Source organism: Dendroctonus ponderosae, unplaced genomic scaffold (genome assembly GCF_020466585.1).
Source record: "Dendroctonus ponderosae isolate FM_Combo_2020 unplaced genomic scaffold, Dpon_F_20191213v2 Dpon_F_20191213_1, whole genome shotgun sequence".
Classification (NCBI taxonomy): Eukaryota; Metazoa; Arthropoda; class Insecta; order Coleoptera; family Curculionidae; genus Dendroctonus; species Dendroctonus ponderosae.
Window position 1 is genome coordinate 15,160,611 of NW_026017110.1, and position 9,224 is coordinate 15,169,834.

The following is a 9,224-nucleotide window of genomic DNA, read 5'->3' on the forward strand; positions in this document are numbered from 1 at the left end:
CGTAGATCATGATGTTCTGTTAGAATCGCTGAAAACTGTTTTTCAAAATTCGCAGCGGGTAGTGTACAGCATCGATTTCTGTGGAACCCAGTAGCTGTCAAAACTTTCACATTTTTACGAATAACTCGGAAATCGTAAATTTTTCAGGTAAAACGTTTGACACAAACTTAACTTAAATTTTGACGACAAATCTGAAAATGAATGAAAAAAGGGGCGGTTTCATTTAAAAAACCAAAGTTGGTAACTACCACACGTTTATGATACACCCCGTATATTGGAAAGTAATTTTAAAATGTGGACCTTTTAAACATGAAAAACTTTCGTAGGACGTATTTTCTTGTAAAGTTCATATTTACTGAGATATCGCACTTTGACGCACTAATGAGCAACCCTGTATGTGTACATATAGATATATGTACACTCTCACTATCTTGTATAACAGATGGTATATAAGATAATCTAGTTTCTAAAGGAAAAACGTTAAAGATCAACGGAAAAAAGCTTTTAGTTTTGAAAAATATGTTTTGAAACAAAAACCTTTTCTCTGCGATATTGCAATTGTGCAAAGAGAGTCGTTTTCATCCCAATTTAAAATAGGATTTAAAACTTGCTTTGATTTGACGAAAAAGCAATGGCGTGCCTAATTTACTGCATTGTATTTCCGTTTCACATCTGCTTTTTGTGTATATGTTACATACTTACATTTGGTAAGAAACACCAAGGAAATTAAATGAAAAATTTTCTCTTTAAAAGTTGCAGCCAATAGTTCTTCTCTGCCTAATCCGGCAGCCATGGTAGTTTATCCATAGTGCTACAAATATTTATCTAAATGAATGAATAACGAATAACTGCAACATAAGACATAATTATTTAAACGATTGAATATATTCGGGTAACGCAAAGTTTAACCATATTTCAAAGTTGGGTACTAGAAGCAAAAACTACGCCTTGTTGGCGACTCAATTAAAAAAATGTTCCATTTACAAATCTTATAACAATTTGACGTGTTAATAATCACGAATTATTGTTAAATAACTCTACGTGCGGGAGTTTCCATGAGCTTCACAATTTAAGCAAAGTGAATGCTTTCAATGCTGTAACTTGAAATTTTCAATAATGTAGTTACACACTCTAATGTATAATTTCTATTTAACCGATTACACTTACGCTTTTTCTTTTTCGCTCTCACTGTTAGGACGTTTTCTGTACTTTCCATTCAATATTTTTACTAAAAAACGAACCAAGAAGTAGCAAACGGCGAAAGAAATTGACAAATACAATGACAACTTCAAAAAAATCCGAAATTTCTGCTCGAAAAATCAAATATCCGAATATACAGAGCGGCATTTCTGTTCAAAGTTCAAATCGAATAGTACACTGACTGAGTTGACCCGTTATTGCCTATTTCTCGTTAACTTCGCATGGGCGACAGAGATAAATAGATGCTATTGGATTGTGTCAACCGACCCAATCAACGCGAATAAAAATTTGCCTGTTGATAGTTAGTATAGAATATAGACAATTTGTTTATAGTTAGGCAATAAAAAGACAAAATCGCAGATAGATTTTTTTATATTGAGAATGTTACTTTTAATAACTTATTGTTATTAAAAAATAGACCAGTGCAAGGGTTAAAAATGTAATTTAAATAAGTCTTATGAGTTACACTCTCATCTTTTTGAGAATTTTTTAAAATATAAATTTAAATTTGCCGCCATTCGGCATTCAAGTGCCCAATATGACAGGCAAAACATCTGTTAGGAATTTATGCCAGCCAGTTCTCAGTTTAGAGGTTATTATTTACAGCACCCTATTCGTATTTCGTTGTTTATTGGTTTGCAAACCAATTTTTGCAGATTAATCTCGTAAGTATCGCAAACTTCGCCGCCAATTTTCGAACAGCATGCAAACATTCAAAACGCAATCAAGGCACTTCCGTTCTAAACAGGAAAAGGAAACTACTGTCCAAAAGGGAGACTGGTGTTTTCCTGTTTTGAAAATTCAAAAATCGGCAATAATAATCACCTTTAAACAAACTTTCGAACTTTTAAGAACCAACTTGCACTTTGCAATGCTGCGGAATTTATGTAGATTTCGTTATTTCAGGAAATGATCAAAATTTTTGAAAATGGAACGAGACCGATCAAATACATACTAACTGGAGATGATACATACCAAGAACTTCCTGAAGTGGTAAGTTTCATGTTTACCAACTACTTTTCATGTTTTCTGTTTTCAACCCTCATTAATCAGTATATCGAAAAAATGCATAGTTTTCAGTTAAAACACACCCGAAACAACATTTAAGGTTCAACCCCTTGACATTTGTGTCTCTCACAACTAATTAATTAATTATTAACTATGAAAATCTTGAAGTAAACTGCGAATTGGTATTAGAAATGCATTTTTTGTTCATTCATTAACAAAATAAAGTTGCCTACTTTCCTCTGTTAATTTACTATTCAATCTTCGACAATGGGGACTAAAAACAACCAATTAAGCGTATTAGTAATACTTAGGCTGGATTTTGTTATATTGCAGGATACGGTTAATAATTCCCCTTTAGCAAACATCAATGAACTGGGAAAACAACTTCTTAAATTTGCTTTTGAAGGCAACATACGAGAGGTGCGGGCGTTATTGGCTCAAGGGTCTCCTTTGATTTCTGATTGGGTAAAAATCACTATAGTGGTATAAACAGTATTATAAACATGTCTCTTACCTTCGTATAGTTGGGGACTAGTCCTTTGCATTTAGCCGCCCAAAATAACAATGTTGAGGTATGTGAGGCACTATTGAAAGGTGGAATTCTTAAAGATGCTAGAAATAAAGTGGACAGAACACCACTGCACTTAGCTGCTTATGAAGGTCACTATGGCACAACTGAGACACTGTTGAAACATGGGGCGGATATTAATTGTAAGGATATGGTAAGGGAAACTGTTCTTAACTTTTTTCTCAAGTTCTTTTAACAAACAATATATAATTACAATTTTAAATCAATGCACTGCGGTATAAATACAATTTTTCTAAGTAAAGTTAAACAATTCACATCTGAACATGCTTTGATTCTTCTGAATTAGTGGTGAGGCAAAGCAAAGCCAAGTCTTTCACACAGAGTGTTGGTTTTGTTCACCAAAATACAGTCTCGGTCTTGGTCTTTTTGTAAGACTAAGGCCAGTATCGCTCATCACTATTCCCAATATAGATACCTATTTAGATAGGATTTTTCAGTTAAATATGACGCCGCTCCATTGGGCTGTACAAAATGGACATACGGCTGTGGTTGAGCTTCTACTCAGAAATGGAGCTGACATTAGTACGAAAAACAAGTTTGATCTCACCCCTCAGGATATTGCACTTCAGATTGATAACATGGAAATGGTGGAATTGCTACAAGGTATTGTAATTGATCGCAATAATTCTGTTTCACTGTTTTGCTTCAATTTAAAATCCACAAATACTCATTGAAACAACTAGAACATCAAGGTTGAAATATCCGCACTGCCTTATTTCACTGCGCATTTCAATTAGAAAGTTCACTTAATTGAATATTTCAATTACTTTTATAGTTTACGAGAGCAATTCGGAAGCTGTTGCCCAGTCACTAATGATGCAACTTAATGGAGAAGACCTTAATAGTCATATAGTGGAAATCAGTGAAGAAAATAGCAACGTAAATCAATTAGGTAAAACATTTAAAAAAATATAAAGGCCTTTATTTAAATTTCACAACAACAAAAATCATTTGGCACAGAAATACGTAGTGTTTATTTTCAGATCCTGTTATTATTGTAGGCGATGAACAGTTTCGAACTATAGAGAACAATAACGGTAAGTTACAAAAATGAAACAATATACAGGGTGTCCAAGATAAGCATGCATTGCATGGGGATCTCCGATACCGTAAGAGATACGAAGTCGGTTAAATATAAAATACTGTCTCATACTTGATTTTCGAAAATGCCATGTATTCCCTCTCTAATTGCGCAACTTTTTCCTAATTTAACAGACTCCCTCCTTATCTTGGTCACCCTGTATTTGGTTAATACATTGATTCAAAAGCTTGGTCACAATTTAAGTCTTCGTTCGTTGTGTATGATTTTAGAGCATCTGTTATTTAATATTGGAAACAATATGACTGTAAACTGCCGGTCCCCTCTTAACAACAAAGGTAAGTAACTTACTTATCTTTCAAACCGAACTTGTTAATAACCTTTCTTGTTTTTAGATCAAGTATTTATTAATTTAAAAGAAAAAGTAAATTCAGAAATCCCTGAAGTCAACCAAAAAGGTGCGTATTATTTGAAATCAGCCGTTATGAGTTTCTATAACCAAATAATTTTAAAATTTAGTTAACAGAATCAATGGAACGACAATATCAGACTTCAAAATTGATAGATTGCTGGAACCTGAAGAGGACAGTCGGTTTGCCGCAATTCAATTATTACAGGAGCATGGAATTTCAATGCTCCCAAATGATACAGAAGAAGAGAGTAGTATTTTGAACGCAGTGATGGAGAGCGGACATTCCGTTGTTTTAACAGGTATACATCAATTTGAATTACACCCAAAATTAATAATTCTTATCTAATTATCTAAATTGGAATATTGTAAAGCAGGTTGTCTTTTTTTGCTTCCAGATGTTGGTAAAGAGGTATTAAATACTGTTAAGCAACAGGAAGAAAAACGAACACAGCCCAAACCAAAACCAAAGAAAATCATTACCGTTTCACCAGAACAGTTTCTGTCTTTAACTAATGGACAACTAATTAGGAACACAAATATACAAGAACCGTATAAAGTCATACCATTGAAGTCAGGCGTTCGCAGAATTTACATGAAGAAAAGTCGACCAACGCCATTTGGAAACATGATAAAGGTTTGATTTTTATTTTATAATTTAGTTAAAGCTCAGTTTAAAAATTTAACATTTTATTACAATCAAATATTTTGTTTTTGTATCATTTTAGCTTCAATGTGTTAAAAAACCAAAAACTGAACTAGAAAAGGTAAGAGACGAGTTGGCACAGGCCAAAAAGGAAATCGAAGATTACAAGTGGAAATTAACGAGAAAAGACAGCGAAATAGAACGATACAAAACTCAATTAAAATTGTTGATGCACAGTTAGCATCTCATGATAAATATATAACATCGATATTAGTAAAATAAACGTCAAAGCTCATACATTGTTATAATACTTCAAATGCAACTTAACCCCGGATGCAGACGAACTGGCTATTGTTGGGATACTTATTTGAAAAGTACAAACTCTATTCGTCAAATTGTTGTAAATTGAATAATTTATTGTATCGATTAAAATTCCTGTAATATTCATTTATACTCAAGTAGTATGAAATTAAAATTGTCTTACGGTTTCACCGATGATATTAGTATTGTAATATTTTGGTTCTTCTGCAATCTGCTGTTCATTTGCTTCATTGCCATATCATAAATCGACATGTAACGTAAGTTAACATATTTTTGTACAATTTTGTAAATATAGTAATAAGTTATTGAGAAATCATAAAATATTGTTCTTTAGCACCATTTTTTGACCTTTTCCATTCGGTCGGATAAAAATTTAGTAGTAAAAATCGAACTCAGCTATAATAATGAGCCTGAATCAGTGAAGCTCTTCTTAACACGGAGTTATAATTAATGGCCGATTGCACCCCTGCAAGTTAATCCAGCGTTTATTTAAATCGCGATAATAACTAAATTAAATTTAATTTAGTTATGAAGTTAAACCTCAGTTGAAATATGTCTTGCACCGGATATTATCCTTTAAAAACGTGCTATTATTCTACACGTCGTAGATTGGTTAAACTGTAAAATCTGTCACTGCAGTTTAAATGTCCTGAACTTGAGTACAATCTTAGAGTAGTCAGGAGCTGATTCAAAGAAGAGATACTATTGTTTCTTAAACATAGAAACACTTTCTCAATACACCCTCATTTACGTATTTTTATTTATAGGCCACCTATATAGGGCGGGAGGGCCAAAGTTCGTGTATAAAAATTAAAATCCACTTAGAGCTGTTTGTTTAACGTTTAAAGTTTAACTGACGGTTTAAGTCGAATGGGCTTGATAAACCAGGTTTAGCGCTAAACCTAAGTGAAAATACGACGGTGCAATCGGCCATAAAACGCACTTCTTAAACACGTATGGGGCTATACACATATATAACGAGATTCCTCTTTAATATTGATAAAATTTAATATTAAAAACAATACATATAAATAAATGTGAGAATAAATAAAATATATATGTAGTATAATCAAATAACAGATTACACGTGGCTGTGTTATAACCACGCTATAGATATATATCAACGGCAAGTTCCTTCGATTGAGCATAAAGTTGATTGGGTACAGTGTCAGTCTATGTCAAAACACTTTTTTATTATGAAAAACTCTCAAGTTAGTAAAATAATACTCACCACGCATAACAAATAAAAATTATGTTAAATATCAACAAATGTTTTTGGAAAATTTAATTCGGGTGTCTAACTCCAAATTATTTAACAACGTGAAATTGGAATGTGGCATTTCGTGATACAACTCTTTGCAATAGTTTATCACCCAACTCTTTTGAAACTTCATGCCAAACACATTTTCCTATTATTGGCACCTCTTCTAAAGGTGCTCGAAATGAAACTAACAGTGTTAAGCACACACCATCTTTACCATCTCTTGCATCATGTTCGATCTAAAAGACAAGACAAAAATAGATCAGAATAGATACAGAATAGAGTAAATAAGATCAATTAGCATTTTTAATGAAAACCATATACATTATACATACCAGATAAGTACAACGTTATATGAAATTTGTATTTAGTTTCGGTTTAGTTGACGGGCTTTTACTATTTAGCTTACTTTACTTACCGAGAGCAGTCCATGCGGTTTGTGAGTAGGCACTTCGGCCCCAAACAAATCGACCATGAACTTTCGTAAAGTCGAATGGAAACTTTTTCCAGGATTAATTTGGCATGTTGGTAGATGCCACGAGGTGCGTTCGCTCAGCAAAATGTGAACTCGGTTCGTTGCCTTTTTTTTAATTACAATAACTAAACGTAGAAGAAGGTGGGCATACGCTCTTAAAGACGGAAGTTGATCTAGATGCCAAGTAGGGTCCCTGGTTTTACGTGCATGCACATACGATCTGCAAAATAAAAGACGCTCAATTATTCCATGCGTCCCAACAAAAAAGTAACAAGAAGTAAGATGGTCAAAAAGTTTTTTGTCTATGTTATAAAGTATCATCGTTCAAAAGCTGCATTTGGAGAGTTGAAATTATATCAAATGTGCTCAAACATTGTACTAAATAATAAAATAAAAAATTAATTTAAAATATTTAATTAACGTTTTGAGGGAAAATATAAGAACCTCAACACCACTATAAATTATGTGTATATAAATAAATTTTAACGTTAGTTAGCGCCAGAACAGCTTGCTGAGTTTAGAAAATGTGAGTAAGTAATAATTTTACCTTTTTCATTAAAAAAAGTACGAAATGCAAGTATAAATATTTATTGGCAAATCTTCTTCTAAGTTTATTTGCGCCTATAATGTAAACAGAACTGAAGTATTTCATTTATAAAAAACCAGTTTGTTAGTAAAATTTTTCAATCATCCGAGGACGCAAGTACGTAAATGTTTGTACCTGCAAAATTCCAAGATATAAAAGTAAGTCAAAAATTTCACCAAAATTTCAAACTACTCAACAAAAATTAAAGCAAATACGGAATGGAATCGAAGATTACCTGTTACTTGCAAGTGAATTTCCACACAGTAAAATATATCGCACTAACTTCAACAACATCGATTTGGTGCCAATAATAATGAAAAATTTAATAAAGGAAGCCTCATCATCCTATGTAAGTAAACTTTGTAAACCTCATCATCCTATGTAACTTAAAGTGATTGCAAATTCATAAAGTGATACATTTATTCTACGCATTTTAGCATATTTTAGTTTGTTCTGATTAGCAATGTAAAACTTAAAAATGCACGCAGTCTTCTTCTCTCAGATGTGCCCCTTAAGTTTTAAATTTGATGATTTCATTTTAGTTTCGTAATAGCCTTATAATATAAAGCGATTATAAATAAATGTATTATGTATATATTAATTTAAATTAAAATTGCTGTTGTTTGCAGCTCCAGCAAGAAGCTTGGGAGGACACATTGGAATATACAGATAATTTTAAATATATTATTAAGCAGAGGGAATTATTTCGAATTCCATTCTTGCATAATTCACCACAGGTTTGCATCATATTATAAAACCTAGATGTAGTAGCTGCATGTTTGAAAGGTTTATTAAATCGCAACCATTAAACATATTCAATGAATTATTTAAAATGTTATAAAGTCTAACTAATAATAATGTAGGAGATTTGGTAAGGCGATGCATTTCTTGCTAAGGACTACAGTACAAGTTAGTTTCGATATATTTCTTTAAAAGACCATTTTTATAATATTGTTAATTTGCAACATACATAGTATAGGCGTTTACGTTTTAATTAAAAGGTCAAATTTAATAATCTGGCGAAAATTCATATAGGACTGAAATGTACACTAAAAACACTTGTTTCTTGTAGGAGGCGCGATTCTTTTGATGATATCAAGTAAATAATTAGAGATGCATTTAATGAAATTTTCGAACAAACTTTATTAGATGTTATGGAAAGTAACGAAAAACGAATACAATTGTGTATTTACCATCATGGAAGTACATTTGAACAACTAGGGATTTTTTAAACATTAAATATTTTAGTGTACGCTTTAAATTTAAAATAAAATGTAGAGTTCCATTGAAAAATATGGTCGGATCTTGTACCGAAATTTAAAGTGTCGCTCTGCAGAATCATCCTGTACCTTCTTATAATGAGATTCGCAGTTAATTTTTGGTTCAATTTACCAATCATCTCATGTAATAATCTATAATTTAATGGTGAAGATATGTTCATTCTTTATTGAAAATCTTATCCATTTTCAGCTTGGTTATAGACTAGGCGTAGTGAAATATTTACGAAATTTATGTGCTAACAAAAAGTTTAGTATCTGCTGCTTGCATTTGGCCGTATATCTTCTGGATATTTTCATGGATTGTCACAGTATTAAGCCAGATGAAATTGTACTATTAGCCAATGTTTGCGTATTGTTAGCAGGTAGGAAGTTTTGTTCAAATTTCTCAATGTTACATTTTTTTTTAAATT

At 32.2% G+C, this 9,224-nt stretch overlaps 4 protein-coding genes across 7 annotated transcripts in view; 2 read left to right on the plus strand and 2 right to left on the minus strand.

Moving 5' to 3' along the window:
* Positions 1-1,333, minus strand: part of LOC109541756 (polycystic kidney disease 2-like 1 protein) — an 8,517-nt gene extending 7,184 nt beyond the window's left edge. Inside the window, exons 1-2 of the mRNA XM_048670682.1 lie at positions 1,168-1,333; positions 703-811 (exon numbers count right to left, since the gene is read on the minus strand). The gene's annotated coding sequence lies outside the window, so the exon portion shown is untranslated. The remainder of the gene's footprint in view (positions 1-702; positions 812-1,167) is intronic.
* Positions 1,334-1,746: 413 nt separating this feature from the next.
* On the plus strand, positions 1,747-5,525 carry LOC109546343 (GA-binding protein subunit beta-2). 2 transcript variants are annotated; one of them, XM_019917260.2, is made up of 12 exons: positions 1,747-1,865; positions 2,107-2,193; positions 2,542-2,673; positions 2,733-2,930; positions 3,235-3,400; positions 3,573-3,689; positions 3,799-3,834; positions 4,109-4,174; positions 4,232-4,294; positions 4,356-4,547; positions 4,644-4,882; positions 4,974-5,525. In XM_019917260.2, exons 2-12 carry the CDS (start codon positions 2,110-2,112, stop codon positions 5,130-5,132), a joined length of 1,452 nt encoding a protein of 483 aa, XP_019772819.2. In that variant the 5' UTR covers positions 1,747-1,865; positions 2,107-2,109; the 3' UTR covers positions 5,133-5,525. The 2 variants fall into 2 exon arrangements, with proteins under 2 accessions (XP_019772819.2, XP_019772818.2); XM_019917259.2 differs by having other exon boundaries at positions 1,748-1,865; positions 3,781-3,834.
* A 725-nt stretch (positions 5,526-6,250) lies between these two features.
* LOC109546344 (8-oxo-dGDP phosphatase NUDT18) overlaps positions 6,251-9,224 on the minus strand; it is a 7,601-nt gene continuing 4,627 nt past the window's right edge. For 2 of the 3 annotated variants that reach the window (XM_048661327.1, XM_019917261.2), the window contains 2 exons: positions 6,892-7,168; positions 6,251-6,712 (listed from right to left, as the gene is read on the minus strand). In XM_048661327.1, coding sequence (XP_048517284.1) covers positions 6,521-6,712; positions 6,892-7,168 — 469 coding nt within the window. In that variant the 3' untranslated portion in view covers positions 6,251-6,520. The remainder of the gene's footprint in view (positions 6,713-6,891; positions 7,169-9,224) is intronic. The other variant, XR_002172767.2, reaches the window with a different exon arrangement.
* LOC125502604 (cyclin-J) overlaps positions 7,645-9,224 on the plus strand; it is a 4,239-nt gene continuing 2,659 nt past the window's right edge. Inside the window, exons 1-4 of the mRNA XM_048661328.1 lie at positions 7,645-7,692; positions 7,743-7,883; positions 8,164-8,271; positions 9,005-9,176. Of these exons, the coding sequence (XP_048517285.1) occupies positions 7,660-7,692; positions 7,743-7,883; positions 8,164-8,271; positions 9,005-9,176 (454 nt within the window). The 5' untranslated portion in view covers positions 7,645-7,659. The remainder of the gene's footprint in view (positions 7,693-7,742; positions 7,884-8,163; positions 8,272-9,004; positions 9,177-9,224) is intronic.

What these genes read in the sequence shown, in the direction of transcription:
- LOC109546343 (XM_019917259.2), top strand. Translation starts at nt 2,110, where the DNA reads ATGATCAAAATTTTTGAAAATGGAACGAGACCGATCAAATACATACTA. An exon ending in ACCAAGAACTTCCTGAAGTG is followed by an intron (nt 2,194 to 2,541) that starts GTAAGTTTCATG and finishes GTTATATTGCAG; the next exon opens with GATACGGTTAATAATTCCCC. An exon ending in GTCCCCTCTTAACAACAAAG is followed by an intron (nt 4,175 to 4,231) that starts GTAAGTAACTTA and finishes TCTTGTTTTTAG; the next exon opens with ATCAAGTATTTATTAATTTA.